This window comes from Giraffa tippelskirchi, chromosome 4 (assembly GCF_054371585.1).
Source record: "Giraffa tippelskirchi isolate mGirTip1 chromosome 4, T2T-mGirTip1v1.2.pri, whole genome shotgun sequence".
Lineage (NCBI taxonomy): Eukaryota > Metazoa > Chordata > Mammalia > Artiodactyla > Giraffidae > Giraffa > Giraffa tippelskirchi.
In genome coordinates, this window is record NC_137278.1 from 171,690,795 (window position 1) to 171,709,280 (window position 18,486).

Consider the following 18,486-nt stretch of genomic DNA (forward strand, 5'->3'; position numbering starts at 1 on the left):
ATTCTTAAGGGGAGTTTTCCGGGGCCCTGGGCTATGAGGCTGGATTTCTCTTAAGTCTGTATGACTCAGAGGACCTCTGCATGCCATCTCTTTTCTCTTGAGCCCTAAGAAGAGCTGTACAATGACTAAGCTTCCTCACTGGCATCTCAGACAGTGTCTTGCCTCTCAGAGACCCTACCTCCTGAAGCTCATGAAGAAGTCCTGGTCTGTGTCCAACCTGGGGATTGGAGGTCTGGAACTCTCCCTGGTCCCCATCACTGTTCGTTGTTATAATGATTTCTTTTTCTTTTATTTTTTGGTCACCCTGGGTGGCATGCAGGATCTTAGGTCTCCAACCAGATATTGAACCCAAGTCCCTTGCACTGGGAGTGCAGAGTCTTAGCCACTGGACTGCTGGGGAAGATCTTGTTACTGCTGTCTCTAGGGTGACCTGGTGACCCCTCATAGATCACTCTTCTGGCTCTCCACATGAAAATATTAAAATGAGCAGGCTAGTGAATCCCAGCCATTGTAATGAATGAGACCACCATTTTTTTTTTTTTCTGGTCTGCCACTGTAGATATTCCTAGGACAGAATGAAGCTTTTTTCTCTTTTTGGAACAATGTATCATAATGTTTCATTTTAAACACGCTTTGGTCAGCTTTTCTTATTCCTGTTTTTCATGGAATTTATTATTTTTCTGAGTCAAGGATAATAATTCAGTAAGGGTGGTGGTAGGAAGGTGGGCACAAGAAACCCCTGTAAGGAGGGGGAGGGGAAGAAGCATTTTACAATTTGCCAACAGAAGAGGACTTTTTTGGTCTGTGTTTAAAATCTTGGTTTGATTTCAAAATACCTTCTTTCCATCCTATTCCACACGACAGTCTTTTTAAAGTCCAAATGAACGAAATGAAATGTATTTAATGCATTTGGAGACGTGCTTACATCCTTCCTTCAAATAATTGACCCTGACAGTTTAACTAGAATAGAGCCAGACACTGGTGGACTAGTTTTTGAGCTGCCTTCAAATGGGGCCTTTCTCTAATGTCAAGGGTCAAATCTTCCTGTTAGGTTAGCCTTGATAGGCCGAACATTTTGTTGCTGTTGTTGTTTAGTTATTGAGTTGTGACCAACTCTTTGCGACCCCATGGACTGTAGCCTGCCACATTCCTTTGTCCAGGAGATTTTCCAGGCAAGAAAGAGCAGGAGATGTGGCTTCCATCCCTCTGTCAGGAAGATCCCCTGGAGTAGGTTGCCATTTCCTTCTCCTGCTCTGGCAGGTGGATTTTTACTGCTAAGCCACCTGGGAAGCCCCAGGCTGAATGTTTGTGTCCTCTGCAAAATGCATGTATTGAAACCCTAACCCATGACATGATGATATTGGGGGGCAGGGCTTGGGGAAGATAATGAGGCTTAGATGAGATCATGAGGGTGGGGCCCACATGATGCGATTAGTGTCCTTTTAATAAAAGAAGACCAGAGGCCCTCTGTGCTGTGTGAGGACAGTGAGAAGGTGGCTGTCTGCAAGGAGGAAGATTGTTTTCATCAGGAATTGAATCTGCTGACACCTTGATTTTAGACTTTCTGGACTCCAGAACTGTGAGAAATAGCCATCCAGTTTATGGTACTTAGTTATACCAGCCTGATAAAACTAAGACACATCTCATCTTGCCTTTCACATTAGGAGAGTCCCAGGTTCCCCTGCTAGACCTTCCGTACTTGTCTCCCAATCCACAGTCCCCTCTGAAGAGCACCCCTGGACAGGGGACCCTCTAAGTACACTGGCAGGGTCATGTCCATTCCAGGCTGCACACTTTCACCGGGAAAATTGAAACTCTGGAGTGATGTTGGGATGTTGATGGAGGCTGATTTATTCTAAAGCTGAAAACTCAAGGATATTATGTTCACAGCCTTCAAATATCTGAGGGACTATAGTGCTGAAAAGGGAAGGGATTCATTCATTGCTGCTGGTCAATGGAAGAGGTGGATTGAAATGCATGTGGGGAGCAGACTTTTACCAATGAGCATGGGCTGGGGCTGCCTATGAAAGGGGTGGGCTTCCTGTTGCTGGAGTTGTGTAAATATCAGTAAAGGATATCTAGGAGGAATTGCATGACCTGGGGAGTAGGGCTATTCTACTGCATGGCTTCTAAGCCTCCTATCCCTCAACTCAGGTCTGAGAATCTGAGTTCTCAGATTTCAGCTTTAGAATGATCTTAAATGGGATGCCAGGACCTGGGAAAGCAATGAAAGAAATCCACTGACATGAGGACCAAGCTATAAAAAAAAATCTTTATTTCATGTACCAGGATTTTTTTTTTCTTTTTTTAGTTTTCAGCTTTTTAAAATTTTTTCTGTTAACAGTCTGAAAAAAAAAAGGACCCACCAAGAAAATAAAATGGAGGTTGGTTTCTTGAACTGGTTTGAGCTGGACATGAGCAATTGTCCACCCTGGCAAGTGGCGCCTTTGAGGTCCTGAACCCAGCTCTTTCCCTCCAGGCCCCCTAGCCCTTTCACCCTATACCTGGATGGCCTTCTTCAAGGGGACCCAGGCCCCAGGCCTCATGGCCCAGGAAAAAGTGCTGATTGCCATCCCAGATACTCTGCCAGGACTCAGAGAACTGGGGTCAAGTTTCCTCTTTGGACAGTGCCCGCGTGTTTGCTGTTTTCTTGGGGCTTCTCCCTTATCTCTCCTACTTGATCCTTTTGGGTTTGGAATTTGGGGGGGCAGTGGGCAAGATTGAGGTGGGAAGGGAGCGATTATGATTTCTGCTCAGACTGAGAAATACTGGGTGGCCCCCACACCTGGCCTTGGCTGCCATGGCTCTGTCCTGGGGCCCTCGTGGCCTCCAGGGAACTTCCAGGTTGGCCGGCAGATGTTCTATCTTGTGGCTCAGGCTGGGTTTAGGGTTCCAGCTGCTACTGATCTGAGAACAGAGCTTTCCTTCCCCAGACAAAGGACAGGAAGGGCAGCTGGGAGTGGGCAAGCCCCTGAAGCTTTTCCAGCCGCTCCCCCAACCCCCCAGAGATCAACTTAAGGGAAGGCCAGGCCAATGTCCAGAAAGAGACGAACCAAGCCATGCTGATAGGCGCAGCAGGGGCCCCTGCCTTCAGCACAGCGACTGGTAGGCTGGGCTGAAATTCGAGCTTGGGAAAGCGATTGGTTTTCTTTCCTTCTGAATGGGCCTTGCTGCTCTGGGGAGAAAGGGGAGCAACATGGGACACCCTCAAACTTTAGTCTGTAGTCTAAGGCTAGCTTTGGGGTTGTTCCTCACGCTGGGACCAACTGTGTAAAGCTCTGCTCTCCATCTCTCAGCCTTCACCCGTCCCAGCAAACCTCAAGAGAACCTCCTTTTCCCTGACCCCCAAACACTATGGGGGAAGTCTGGTGGCTGATCTTCCTCCAAGGAAGTTCCCTCTGCTCTCTGTGACCGGATTATGGAAGTCAAGAAAGAGGACACAAAACAAAGAGTGGCTTTGGGGCCCTCTGGGACCTTTTTCTCTCTGAACGGCAGAATACATTTGCTCACATGTGTGTATTTTTGCTTTGACATTGGATGTAGGGGCAGGGTGTTGGGAGCACAGTGAGGAGGCATATGGTGCGTGCGTGTGTGTGTGCGTGTGTGTGTGTGTGTGTGTGTGTGGCTGAGCATTTGAGTGGCTGACTGACGATTTGGGAATGTCTGGGGGCTGGATGGTAGCCATTCTGGTCATCCCTTGGCATCCTCCTCTGGGCAGGTGGCAGATCTTAAGAGTCATGGACACCAAACACAAGAATGTGCCTTAAGAGCTCATCTGGGCCAATTCACATGTTTACACAGGGAGAAACTGAGGCTCAGGGAGGCCTCGAAGCCAGGGATTCCAGAATCCAGAGCGGGATTCCAGACTAGTGCCCTTTCTATGCATGCAAACTGTGTGAGTGTGTGGTGTGTGTATGTGTATGTGTGTGCATGTGGTGTGGTGAGAGGGTGTGCATGAACAAAAAGGCCAGTATGGAGCTGTGTCGTCAATGGCTTTGGAAGGCATGAGCCAGTCTTCTCTGAATCCTGCTTCTGGTTGGGGAACAGGATGGAAGGGTTTGGACTGAGTGTGTGTCCCCATGAGTGATTCCACTGCTGGGCTTCGAGGACTGTGAGTGTGTGTGTGTGAGTATGGGAATGGGTGTGCTATCTCCCTTGTGTGGAGCAGATTCTCAGTGATGGTTCTCTCTCTTTCATATGAGCAGCAGTTTCCCGGAGGAAGGAAAGACATCTTTTGTCACAGCCTCTGTGGCTCCCTGGGGCCTCTCCCCTTCCCCTCCTGCTTGAAGCCCAGCTCTCATCTCTCACAACAGCTTGTTTGTTCTTTAAAATGGATTTGTATGTTTGTTTTCTGTTTTCTCTTTACAAGTTCCCTGCTAAATTTTAAGTCCCCCACCCCACCCCATTTTTTTGTTTGTTTTCACAGTTTAAAGCTGGAAAAGAATTAAAAGAAAAATACTATCTGATTTTCTTGCAAGTAAATCCACTTATTATATATTTACATTTATTTATAGTCTGTGGTTTTTTTATTAAAAAAAAATCACCACTTGTTTTTCCTTTTTCTTTTGTAAAAAGAAACCTTTTTGCAGTGTCATTGTTGGACCCGCTGGGCCCTGAGGGGGCTTCAGTGAGTCCAAGGACCCCCAAAGGGTCAGTGAGCCCCCTTCCCAAGGGGTTGGGGGCCGATGAGTCTGGGGGTCCACCATCGCCCCAGGGTCATCACGTGGCCCTGAGGTGAGGGGTGAGGAGGGAGAGACGCTTAATATCTCCCCGGGGGGTGGGCATCTCCTGCCCCCAAGGACAGGAGCTTGAGGTGGTGACCCCAAGAGGCTCACCCTGAGGATTCCGGGGTTTTCCGGGCATCTAAGCAAGCCACTAGCAGCCATCCCCTCTCCTTCCCTTCCCTCAAGGCCTAGGAAGTCATCACAGTGGGTTAAGGACCATAAGGACTGGGAACCCCAGGGCTGGGCAAGCCCCAGATGCACCCCCCTCCAGGCACCTTTCGGACAGGAGGGACCAAGGACTCTTGGGTCACCTGGAGGCCTACAATTGCCCCATCAATGCTGGGTGGAGCCGGCTCGCAAGCCACCGAGCTTGCCCAGCGTTCCTGGGGCACCCATCCTGAGGCTCCAGGGACCTGGCAGTGACCAAGAGGCTCACCTGGCCCCGGGGCCCCTGAGTCTCCACCTCCCCCACTCTCCCAGGGAGGTGGAGCCCGCTTGGGGTTAAAGGGAACAGAAAAGTCACTCTCCCTGCATTAAAAAAAAAAGTAACATAAACCCCTGATAAATGCAAAGAACTTTTCCCTTCCTTTCTGCTCCTTCTCATTTGTTTTTTTTGCTTTAATATTATCTTGGTTCCCTTGTATGTTTTCATTTAAATTGATTTTTATTAAATGTTAAAATAATGGTACATGGGAAATCATGCATTTTCATTTAGATTTATTTTCTATTTTTAATTTTTATCCTCTCTTGCTTTTTTTTAAAGTTTGTTTTTCCTTCCCTCGTTTATATTTTTGCACATTTATTGTTTTGCCTCTTTGTTCCTCTTATATGTTGTTCTTTTTTTTTTTTTAATTTACTTGTTATGTTTTTCTCTTTTTTTGTTTTTTTTTTTGTTTTTTTTGTTTTGTTTTGTTTTGCTTTTGGAAGGTTTGTCCCCCCTGGTATGGTTTGGTGTCCCCCCCACCCTCCCTTCACCCCTGGGCCCCTCCCGCGGGCCGCGCCCCTCCTCCCGGCTCTGGGCGGCGCTGGCGAGGCCCCCGTGGGCTTCATACGGGGGTGGTCCTGCGGTTGGCTGTGTTGGAGTGGAGAGAGTCTTTGTTCTCTTTCTGGATACAGTTGTGAACTTGGAGGAAGCTGTTATCCCTGTCGGAGTTGTAGGTGGCGGTGGGAGTGGTGGCGGCCTTCAGGGGGTCCCTGCTGAGGGTGTACATGGAGATCTCCGTGGACGGCAAGGTGTTGAAGCCCTTGATGCCCACGGGGGAGGCGTCCCTGGAGTGTGAGGGCTCGGTGGAGCGCGAGCTGGAGCGGCTGCGGCGCTGGTAGCGGTAGCGGTAACTGGGGATGCGGGTGATGGCGGAGGCCTGGAGGTAGTCCGTGGCGCGGGCTGTGGCCCGCAGCTGTTTGTGCCGGTCGATAAACATGTGCACGGCCAGCACCCCGACCATCTCGGCGATGATGAAGGACAGGGCCCCGAAGTAGAAGGACCAGCCGTAGGAATAACTATTCTTTTTGGAGTCGCTCTTGGAGGGATCTCCGGCATTGGCAGATATGTACACTATAATGCCAATGATGTTGCTCAGACCTGCAGGCGGGATGGGCGTGGAGAGGAGGCAGGGTGGAGGGGAGAGCAGAAACAATGATGATTAGTATCCAAGGAGGATGCCAGGCCCTGGGCAGGATGGCGGGAGGGGGACACCTGGACATGCTTTCCTTGGTCCAGCGTTTTTGTGGAGAATGGATGGGCTGGTATAGTGGGAAGTTGCAAGCATCACCTTACTATCCTATCATTCTGTTTGGAGAGAGCCAGAAAGGCAAGAGCTAAAGGAACCACAGATATGGGAAGAAGGGAGAGAACAGCGGGGCATTCTACAATATATTGAGTGATAATAGTATTACTTATTGAGCATTTACTATCTGCTTTCACAGCTGAGTGCTTTGCAAAGGGTTTGCAGATGAGAAAACAGATTGCAGAAAACAGATTGCAACCTTAAGTTGCTTAAGGCTGCACTGGGATTTGAAGCTGCTGTAGCAGGAGGTTAGGGCTTCCCTGGTGGCTCAGTTGTAAAGAATCTGCCTACCAATGCCTACCACTGCAGTTCCATCCCTGGGTCAGGAAGATCTCTTGGAGAAGGAAATGGCAATCCACTCCAGTATTCTTGCCTGGAAAATCCCATGGACAGAGGAGCCTGATGGGCTACAGTCTATGGGGTATGAAAGAGTCGGACACGACTTAGAGTCTAAACAAGAACCACAAGCAAGGGGTTAAGTCTGGCTCCTGGAGCCAGAGCACCTGTTTGCAAAGCCTTTGGCAAGGTAAACATCATCTGAGTTTCCATATCTGTGAAGTGGATGTAATAGTAGTGCTTACTTCTTTTAGGTCAGGGGGAAGATTAATACATATGAATACGTATGAGTTGCTACTACACGTGAGTTAATACACATGAAAGCTGTTAAGAGTCTGCATGTGGTAAGTGCTGCTTAAACGTTAGTTGTTCTTATTAAATGGCTCGTGCTGTAGCCCATGTTCTTTTTCTGGCATCTGAAGCCAGTGTGACTTGTCATGTAGCTGTGCTGAGAAATGTGGTTTTGAGTGCCAGCCTGCTCCTACCTGGGTAGGACAGTGGGGGAAGAGGGCAATGAGGATAGACCCAGCATCCTGAGAGGATCTTGGGAATGGGGCCTTCTCTCAGGAGGTGGGGGAAAGATGAGTCACTGGGCTAAAGGTCAGGGTGTGGGGACAATCCCGGGGGACTCAGTGGAGGGCTCAGGCCTGGCTATGGTGCCGGAGCCCAGCACAGCCTGCCTTCTGTGCAATTTGGCCTATTTGGAAGGTCCAGAAATCCCTCTCCTCTCTCCCCTCCTTTCTCGGCCAGGCTCCTCCAGTCACCAGGCCCCCTCAACCTCAGCTTCCTCCCTGCTGGTGGGCCTGGCCTAGGGCTGCCTGGTGCAGCGACTCTTACCTGCAGACACGAAGAAGATGCCGGCACTCAGAATGATGTTGTGTCGAGTCTTGTAGAACTCGCTGGCTGCGATGCAGAGTCCGCCCATGAAGAGCAGAATCACACTCAGGATTGGGAAGATGCTCGAGGCCCTCACAGCCCCTGGAGAACACAGTGGGTGGGGAGAGAGAATGCCATGACTGTGAGATGAGGGGCTGTGTGCCAGAGGGAGGAGAGGGAGGAGCTCACAGGAGCGGGGGCTGGGTGAGTTTTATGGACACAGGACCAGAGTGAAGGTTGCTTAGTATACTAGGGAGGGAGAGAGAGGGAGCACGCCACCGCTCAATTCCCAGAGGCTCCCTGCTTCTTCAAGGATCAAACCCCAGCACTTCATGAGACCCACATGGCTCTGTGAGACTTGGTCTCTGCCCAGCCCCACCTTCCCTCCTGTCCAGCCACAGCAAACTTCCCATGACATATTATTGCACATTTCTGACTTGTGCTGTACTGAGCTTTCTTCCTAGAATGTCTTTCTTGCTCTTTTTCACTCAACAAACTTATATTCATCCATCAAAACCCAGCACAAAGTCCCCTCCTCCGTGACGCCTTTCCTGATTTCTTTAGGCAAAATTATTAGCTTTCTCCTTTGCACTTTGGGACACTTGGGGCACAGAGAAAGGCAGTGTGTTATAGTGGTTAGAGCTGGGTGGTTGGACTCTGGCTTTAGCATTTATTAGCTGTATAAGTTTGGGTAAGTCATCTCATCTCTTCATGCCTCAATTTCCTCACCTGTAAAATGGGCGTGGTGATAGTTCCTGCCTCCTAACATTGTTGTGAGGACTAAATGAGTTAATTCTGATAAGGTACTTAAGATAGGTCTCTGAAGCCATATAGTAAACATTTGCTCAGCTAGTTATTATAGTAAATAGTTGTTTATATAAATGCATCCACCATAGGTCATGGGATCCATGAGAGAGAGGATTGTAGTCTGGAAAGAGGAGGAAACTGACATATTGCAAAGAAAACAGAAGAGAATAAAAGCAAAAAGCAAATTTAAAAAACCTTTCAGAATAAGTTAAGAAGGAGATGAACAAACAGGCAGGAGGAGAAAAGAATATTTTAATGAATATTTTACTCCAGCATGGAGGAGGATGAGAGAGAGGCACAGATGGCTGGGGCAAGGGAGGGAAAGTGGTTGGGGATGTATGAGGGGAACTGTGTCTGAAAGATGCCCCAGAGGTGTGGAGTCCTTGGCAGTGTGTCTGGAAAGTAAAGTATTTTTTTCTATCCAGATTCAAATAGGCAGAGAGTGATCTCAGGACCTCCGACTCTATATCCTGGCCTGTGTGGACCAGGCAGGAGGCAGAGGTGTCTGGTAGCTAGTGTAAGGAAAAGGATGTCTTCCTGATACGTTGGGGTGGCTTGAATGGCAACCTAGGAAGTTAAGTCCTTTTATTTTTTTTCCTTTTTCTTTTTTAAAATTTATTTTAATTGGAAGCTAATTACAATATTGTGGTGGTTTTTGCCATACATTGACATGAACCAGCCATGAGTGTACATGTGTTCCCCATCCTGACTCTCCCTTCCACCTCCCTCCCCATCCCATCCCTCAGGGTCATCCCAGTGCACCAGCCCGGAGCACCCTGTCGCATGCATCAAACATGGACTGGCAATCTATTTCACATATGATAATATACATATTTCAATGCTATTCTTGCAAATCATCCCACCCTTGCCTTCTCCTACAGAGTCCAAAAGTCTGTTATTTACATCTGTGTCTCTTTTGCTGTCTTGCATATAGGGTCATCATCACCATCTTTCTAAATTCCATATATATTGAGTTAATATACTGTATTGGTGTTTTTCTTTCTGACTTACTTTGCTCTGTATAATAGGCTCCAGTTTTATCCACCTCATTAGAACTGATTCAAATGCATTCTTTTTTAATAGCTGAGTAATACTCCATTGTGTATATGTACCACAGCTTTCTTATCCATTCGTCTGCTGATGGACATATAGGTTGCTTCCATGTCCTGGCTGTTGTAAACAGTGCTGCGATGAACACTGGGATACATGTGTCTCTTTCAATTCTGGTTTCCTCAGTGTGTAAGTTAAGTCCTTTTAGACTGAGGACCCTTTGGCTCTGCCCAGAGGTTGGTTGGGGGTGTATGCTTTGGAGGGGAAGTGCCTGCCCTACTGGCCCATCCCTGTTCCTTCTGGTGGCAGCATGACCATAAAGGATCTGTGAAGAAGAGAATTTTTCTATATAGAACTTGAGGAATTTTTATACAAAAGAGGTTTAGGCCATTTACTGTGACGTGTGATGTAAAACCCTTCTTTCCCTAGTGGATCTTCAGTCTACACTGCTCGTGATGCTATTGAATGAGTGGATTATTTTGGGGGGGACTTGAAGAAGGGTGGAGTTCTGTATCGCAAGTTGGGGGCACCTGAGCTGCTCATGTTGAAGCAGGGGCAAGAGGGTGAGGGGCAGCTGGGTTACTCTGCAGTCTAGTAGCCTTCTCCCCCAGCAGGCAAGGACTGGGCTGCCTCCTCCCCAAACCTGAGTGGATGCTTTCTTCCTGCAGGTCTTCTCTGAGATGATATCTCTATCCCCAATTGGACTGACACCCTCCTACCCCCACCATTTAGGAATGCATGCCCAGATGCGCCCATTCACAGCTACCTGGAGGCTCATCTCCATAAGAACATGAGGACAGCGACAGCGTATCAAAGACCCAGCTCACAAGAGGTAGTATGGATTAAACAACCACAGCATGTTGGATCTGACATACATGATACAATTTAATCCTCATAATACCTCTGCAGGGTGTATTTTTTGCCCCAATTTACAGATGAGAAAACTGAATTTCAGAGAGGTGCTGTAGCTTGCTCAAAACCACCCAGCTAGTAAGTCAGGATTCAAGCCCAGATCAGTCCAACTTTTGGATCCCCTGGACTCTTCCTCTGGGCCAGGAAGCACTTTTAAAGAGCCCAGGAAGCATCCTGCAGGGTCCAGAGATCTGGGTTCTTCCCAGCTCTGCCACTCCTTGCTGTGTGGCTGAGGCAGGTACCTTGCCCCTTCTGGTTTCCCCATGTTTAACGTGGGTGTGGACCATTAGATGATTTCTAATGTTTTTACATCACTTCATGGGAAATAGATGGGGAAACAGTAGAAACAGTGTCAGACTTTATTTTTTTGGGCTCCCAAATCACAGCTGATGGTGACTGCAGCCATGAAATTAAAAGACGCTTACTCCTTGGAAGGAAGGTTATGGCCAACCTAGATAGCATATTTAAAAGCAGACACATTACTTTGCCAACAAAAGTCCGTCTAGTCAAGGCTATGGTTTTTCCAGTGGTCATGTATGGATGTGAGAGTTGGACGGTGAAGAAAGCTGAGCACCGCAGGATTGATGTTTTTGAACTATGGTGTTGGAGAAGACTCTTGAGAGTCCCTTGGACTGCAAGGAGATCCAATCAATCCATCCTAAAGGAGATCAATCCTGGGTGTTCATTGGAAGGACTGATGTTGAAGCTGAAACTCCAATACTTTGGCCACCTCATGCGAAGAGTTGACTCATTGGAAAAGACCCTAATGCTGGGTAGGATTGGGGGCAGGAGGAGAAGGGGATGACAGAGGATGAGATGATTGGATGGCATCACTGACTCGATGGACATGGGTTTGGGTAAACTCCGGGAGTTGTGATGGACAGGGAGGCCTGGCGTGCTGCAATTCACGGGGTCGCAAAGAGTCGGACACGACTGAGCGACTGAACTGAATTGAATGTTTTTTCCTTCTCTGTGTGGATATAATTTCTGACCAGCTGGAAAGGGGGACAACAGTATAAAGAAAGACAGAGACATTGGGGTGACTTCCAAGGGGCAGCAGCGGCTGCTCAGATGAGCAGGGTGGAGGAAGATCTCTGGCCTTCTCCCTGCAAGGAAGCAGGCTCTTCCTGCCCGCAGTGTGCTGCATTTGGCAGGCCAGGTCTGCATCCTCAGAGCTCACGCCTCACGGCAGCCCTGGGCCTGACATTTCCAGTTCAGCCAGTCTGCTGTGGGAGCTTGGACGCCCCAACTCAGCTTTCCGGCCAGCAGAGAGAGCACCAGCTGTGAAGGGAGATGAGATGCTGTGTGTATGTGTGCATGAACGTGTGCATGCGTGTGTGTGTGTGTGTGTGTGTGTGTGTGTGTGTGTATGTGTGTGTGTACTGGGTTGGGGGAGTGGGCAGGCTAGAGGGAGACGTTTGCTGTGTTGCAGCCAATGTGGAGAAAACAGGACCGCTTCACAAGGTACCAAAGCAGCAAGCAGGCAACAAACAGAAGCCTCTTTATTCCAGAGAGCCAACTCAGACACCAGCCTCCCTTGGAAGACGCCTCTTTACCCAGAAAAAAGGTGATGGGGCAGTTGGGAAACAGTGCCAGCCTAGGAAGGCTGAAGTCCTCAGGACCCAGATCCAGGCTGGCAGAAAGCTGGTTTCGAGCTGGCAGGGACCCTCACACTGAAACAGTCTTCTGAAGGAGGTCTTTCTGGCTGGGCAACGTCACAGAGGGATTTTGGAGTTAGCCACACCTAAGTTCAGAGCCTGGCTTTGTCACTTAGTAACTGTGATCTTGGACAAGGGTCTTTACCTCTCTAGAGCCTCAGTTTCCTCGTCCTGTAAAATGGGAAGAGTCATAATCTCCTGTTCTTAGGAGCGTTGTAAGGCCTTGCTGCTCAAATGGCAGTCGAGTACCAGCAGTCAGGACATCATGAGAGGAGCTTAGCAGAAATGCAGATTCTCAGGCCCCGCCCCATCTAGTTCAACTGTACTGAATTAGAGTCTGCATTTTGGATAAACAACAAGGTTTTCCCATAGAGCACAGGGATCTATATCTGATACCTTGTGATAAACCATAATGGAAAAGAATATGGGGAATTCCCTGGTTCTCTAGAGGTTAAGACTCAAGTGTTCTCACTGCCAGGGCCAAGGTTCGATCCCTGGTTGTCAGACTAAGATCCCATAAGCTGTACAGCATGGCCAAAAAAGAGAAAAGAACATGAAAAAGCATATCTATATATATACACACACACACATAACTGAGTCACTTTGCTCTATAGAAATTAACAGTGTTGTAAATAAACTATACTTCAATAAAAATACATAAGAAAATAATCCACATTTTAACAAGATCTTTGTAACAAGACTAGTGTGTGTCTGAAAGTTTGAGACATGCTATTGCAAGGACTAAATTGGATAATAACTGTTTTGTTTCTGATACTAGGAGGACAGTAAAGGGTAGCGATTTTTGTTATTTTTAATGTCCTTTTCTTTCATGCCAGATACAGTTTCCTTATGAATTATCCTGACTTCTTAGTAAGGCTGTATTACTGTTTTAATAGTAATAGCATTACTATTAATGCTAAAACTTATCATGAAGAGAAGAAAATATCTTATTTAGTCAATGCACAGATATTTATTGATCTACGAGTAAGTGTATGAAACTACACAACACCGTTTCTGGGGTTCTTCCTACATGCCAGGCCCCATACTAAGTACTTCCCATGGGTGAACCCACTTAAACCTCCTACCAACCCCATGAAGTTATGAGTCTTGGTTGCATATTACAAATAATCTCCAGGAATTGGCAACATATTTCGGTAAAGGGATACATAGTCAAGGCTTCTGGCTTTGCAGCCATAAGGTCCCTGCTGCAGCTACTCAACTCTGCCCTTGTAGCATGAGAATAGCCATCAGCAACATGTGAATCAATGAGTGTGGATGTGTTCCAATAAAACTTTATTTAGAAAAACAGTGGGCCGGATTTGGTCTGCCTATTACAATTTGGCCTGAGAACATAGTGCCCTGTACTAGGGAAAAGCTGTGTGGTCCAGAGTGGAGGGATGTTTTTCTTTTGACTATGTGGCCATCACGATGCTTGGTTCCAGGCTGGGCATAGAAGGTTTATGGGTGCAAAATCAGGCCTTGTCCATGCCTTCATTGGGCTTAAGTTCTCATGAAGGACATATGGCACAGATGAACATGTAATTAACAATTAGGATGAAGTGCTATGCAAGAAAATTACCCATATGTCACCATGAAGGCAAGTGGTAGGCTAATGTACTGCAAGGAGATCAAACTAGTCAATCCTCAAGGAAATCAGTCCTGAATATTCATTGGAAGGGCTGATGCTGAAGCTGAAACTCCAAATCTTTGGCCACCTGATGCGAAGAACTGACTCCTTGGAAAAGAGACTGATGCTGGGAAAGACTGAAGGCAGGAGGAGAAGTGGACAACAGAGGATGAGATGGTTGGATGGCATCACCAACTCAATGGACAAGAGTTTGAGCAAGCTCTGGGAGTTGGTGATGGACAGGGAAGTCTGGCTTGCTGCAGTCCATGGGGTCGCAGAGAGTCGGATACGACTGAACTGAACTGAGTGTCACCTGTAGATGGCTGATGCTGACTGAAGGATCAGTGTGTGCTGGGGACACACACACTGTGGACCTGTGTGAACCCTTAGTTCTCCTTTACAACTCCATAATTACTCCCATCACACAGAAACTAAAACTGAGGCACAGAGAGATTTTGTTCAAGGCCACTCAGGGAGGAAATGGAGGAGCTGGGTTTGTTAACCTAGGGAGTGTGACTCTAGGCTGTGCACCAAACTACTGCACGCCTGGCTCTCAGAGCATCCTCATAGCTCACATGGGCACTGGGGAGGGCTTTCCTGAGATCGATGGACAAGGGGAAGCTAAGTGGGCAGAATAGAGGCAGGGCGTTCTAGGGAGAGGATGTAGCATGAGCAAGGGCTGGAAGACGCATGGCTCATCTGGGGACTTGAAAGGGCTGGTCACAGAGAGCTAGGGCAGGGCCTTGGGGAGCTCTAAGGGAGATGAAGAGACTGGGCCCAGGCCACACGGGGACTCACAGGTAGCCTTTAAAGATCTTAAAGCCAGCAGGGCTGTCACAATCTGATTTGGATTTTAATAAAAAAAAGTTTTTTTTGGCTACACCCCAGGGCATACGGGATCCTACTTCCCCAACCGTAGATCAAACCCGTGCCCCCAGCACTGGGAGCACAGAGTCTTAATCACTGGACCACTAGGGAAGTCCTGATTTGCATTTTCAGAAGCAAATGAATTAAGAAGGGGTCCAAGGTTGCTATAGGGCACCAGGAGGAGGACTGTTGCTCACCACATAAGTGATGGTGGTGCTTGGACCAGGGCAGATGCAAAGAGTCTAGCAGAGGAGGGTGCATTTGAGGGGTGTTTAGGAGGTGAAGTAAAGCTTGGTGATGAATGGATATGCGTGGAGAAGAGGGTGGTGCTGAGGATAACTTCTGGGTCTCAGGTTTGCTGGCTGGTTGGATAAAACCACTTACGGGGCTTGGAGAGGATCAAGGGGTGAGGAGAGAAATCAAGGTTTGTTTGGGACACATGGAGGCTGAGGTGCTCTGGGGACATGCATGGGGAGCATGGAGGGGGAGGCGGATGTGTAAGACTGAGGCACAGAGGCGCAGTGTAGGCTGAAGCTGTAAATGGGGGGTCAGACTCAGAGGTGAACACAGCAGAGCTTGAGCATAGAAGAGTAGAGGGTTTACCTTGAGGCTTGGGGAGCCCCAGTATTTAGTGACTGGCTTGGGAAGACCTTGGGCCAATCTCCTGGTGTCACTGAGGCCTCCACTTCCTTGTCTGTAAAATGGGGCTGAAAATTGGAAATCTGTCTACCTTATCTGTCTACCTGCTAAGTCACTTGATTAATGTTCACCTCTGTGTGACTCTATGGACTGTAGCCCACTGGGCTCCGTCTATGGAGTTTTCCAGGCAAGAATACTGGGTGGGTTGCCATTTCATCCTCCAGGGGATCTTCCCAATTCAGGGATCAAACCCTCCTCTCTTACATCTCCTGCAGTGGCAGGTGGGTTCTTTACCACTAGCACCACCCGGGAAGCCCCACCTTACAGGGTGACAGTAATTAAATTGGAAGAAGACTGTGGAAGCTTTTGAAAGTACAGAGCCTTGGGTAAACTAGGAATAGTGTATTATTGTTTTCTATGCTGGTGATGGAAATGAAGAGTGTCATAAGTACCCAGAAGGGAATGACGTCTAGCCTTTCGGACCGGGTAGGCTCAGCCATAAATCCCTCACTCACCCTTTCTTTGACCAAGTTCTGTAGACAGATCATCTCCAATCCAGTGCCCGGGGGCCAGCACCCATGGTGTCCTGCTGTGGTGAGCACAGCTGGAGAACAAGTAGATGGCTGCGCTCGGGGATTCTGCTTCCGCACTCAGTCTGGCAGAGGAGGAGGGGAGTGGTCTGTGGGGTGGAGGGAGGTGGGCAGACCTCTGACTAGTGCCCACTCTTTGCCTGGCTCGTCCTGCGGCCTGATTGTGGGCTTTCCCTTCTCTGGGTCTCAGGTCTGGCTCTGAATAGGTGGGACCAGATGACTTGTAAGGTTTCATCCATCCCTGGTGGTCTTGTGCCCCACAGACCTCCATCAGGGGCCACTCAGCCAGGCTGGCCAGGTGCTGGTCATGCCTTTCATCAAAATAGTCGTCATGATCAGGTATAGGGGAAGCTGGGGCTCCTTATTTTCTGGGCATGGAGTTAAACTCTTTATGCCTGTTATTCCCTTTGGAATTTGATATGTTCTAACAGGACACAGATGTGCTGGGTTGGGCGAAGCTTCTGGGCTCTGGGGCATCTCTCTCCCTCTCCTCCTGCATGCTGTGCTGGAGGAGGAGCCAGTGACTATGAAAGGTGATGAGCTGCTGTAAATGCAGGTGAGAGTGAGCATGAGAGAGTGAGTGTGTGAGAAAGAGTGACAGACAAGAGGAGGAGAGGAGGGGAGAGGCAGAGGGAGGGAGGGATGGAGGGAAAGCCATTCAGAGCAGTGGTTAGGAGCGTGGGCTCCTGATGTGGACTGCTTGGGGTCCCATCCTACACTCCCCTGGCCTCCCACTGGCTGTGTGGCCTCTGTGTCTCACTTTTCTCATCTGTATAATGGAGACACCAACAGTACCTACTTCTTAGGGTTGTTGTGAGATGAATGAAGATACTGTATGGTGTGTCAGGCCAAGTGTTCCATGAAAGTTTGCTATATGTACTGACATAGGAAAGGAATTTCAGACCCCAGCAAGCTTCCACTGGGAGGGCCACCTGTGCAGGTGCTGGATGCTTTCTGACTTTCTGTGGTCTCTGGGGTTGGTGATTGGCTCAGGAGAGATGGCCTGAGCATATCCCATGTTGCCCCCACCCCCCAAGGCTCAGTGGCCTCCTCTGCTGCAGGACACACCCAGCTCCCAGGGCCATAATAAGGTGTGATGAAGATGCATCTGAAGCCATGAGAACAGTGTCTGGTACCCATGATCACCAGGAAATGTTAGTTCTTATATGGCAGAACGTACTATTGCTGTTTCTCATGGGCCTGGGTTACCTCAACTGATGTTTATTAAAGTGCAGGTCGTGGAGTCAGTGTGGTGGGGGCGGCATCAGGCACTTTAATAAACAAACCAGGACAGAACAGAAACTATCCTCGTGGGTAGAGGGCGCGAGGCGGAGGTGCTGATCATGAAGCATTCACTCTGGCTGCCTGGATGTGAGTTAGTAGGAGCTCTAACTTAGATGTTCTCGACTGCAGGATGTGGTCACCCCACTGCGGTGACCTCTAGAGGGGACGTCCCTCATGGCAATTTTGCTGAAAAGGGCTGCAGCTCCCGGTCAGTGGACAGGAACATGTGGCCTGGATAACCAGGGAGGCATGTGGTGTCCCAGGGCTTCCCAGGTGGTTCAGATGGTAAAGAATCTGCCTGCAATGCAGGAGACCCAGGTTTGATCCCTGGGTCGGGAAGATCCCCTGGAGGAGGAAATGGCAACCCACTCCAGTATTCTTGCCTGGAGAATCCCATGGACAGAGGAGTCTGGCAGGCTGCTACAGTCCATGGGGTGGCAAAAGAGTCGGACACAGCTGAAGTGACTTAGCAGGCACCCTTTATGGTAGACGGAGATCGGATTTCCAGTCCCATTTTACAGACAAGAAAGTGGAGAATCCCATGGACAAAGGAGACCGGCAGGCTATAGTCAATGGGGTCACAAAGAGTCAGACATGACTGAGTTCTGAACATGCACGGGTGGCGTCCCAGGAATTGTGCTGGGCTGGGGCCAGTCACTGTCCCTCTCTGGGCCTCAGCGTCTTCCTCGTCTGTAAAATGGGAGAGTGGGGTTGGGTGACCCTCACGGCATGTCTACTTTCAGCATTTCTGGAGATGGAAGGCAGTCTCCCTGAACTTCGAAGCTCTAGGGGGCAAGGAGGGGCAGTGGACTTCCCTCAGCACTCCTGGGGGTAGCTGGGGAGCCCAAACAAAGCACCGCCCTAACCCTTGTCTCATGGTATCCTCAGAATTGCCCCTCACCCCCACCTGGGACTGCTATACATTGAGGTTCAGAGAAGGTGAGTATCTGGTCCAAGGTCACAGAGCAGAGCTCATCTTAAATTCAGGCCCTTTCATTCCAAGTCCCAAGCTCAGGCCTTGACACCTGGTATCCCCCACAACCACATGCCCCCTCCCCGCCCCCCGCCCCTGGTCCTCAGGGCCTGGTTCCTCATATATTCATTCAGCAAGTCTCTCCCGGGCCTGACTGAGGACAGGCCCTGCACTGGGTCGGGCAAGTGGGGCGTGGGTGGGAGCAAGCTCTATTTGCAGCTACTCCCTTCAGTGTCCTCAAGCTGTTTCACCATCCAGTGGGAAAGAAGACTTTGTAACAGAGTGGTCACTTCCCTGAGACCCAGCCTCCTCCACATCCCCAGCCTCAGAGAAGGGCTGCACTGTCCACCATCTCC

At 49.0% G+C, this 18,486-nt stretch overlaps 1 protein-coding gene across 1 annotated transcript in view; it reads right to left on the reverse strand.

Annotated features, from left to right (window-relative positions):
* Positions 1-5,770: 5,770 nt before the first annotated feature.
* Positions 5,771-18,486, reverse strand: part of CACNG2 (calcium voltage-gated channel auxiliary subunit gamma 2) — a 116,920-nt gene continuing 104,204 nt past the window's right edge. Inside the window, exons 3-4 of the mRNA XM_081591434.1 lie at positions 7,685-7,825; positions 5,771-6,306 (exon numbers count right to left, since the gene is read on the reverse strand). Of these exons, the coding sequence (XP_081447560.1) occupies positions 5,771-6,306; positions 7,685-7,825 (677 nt within the window). The remainder of the gene's footprint in view (positions 6,307-7,684; positions 7,826-18,486) is intronic.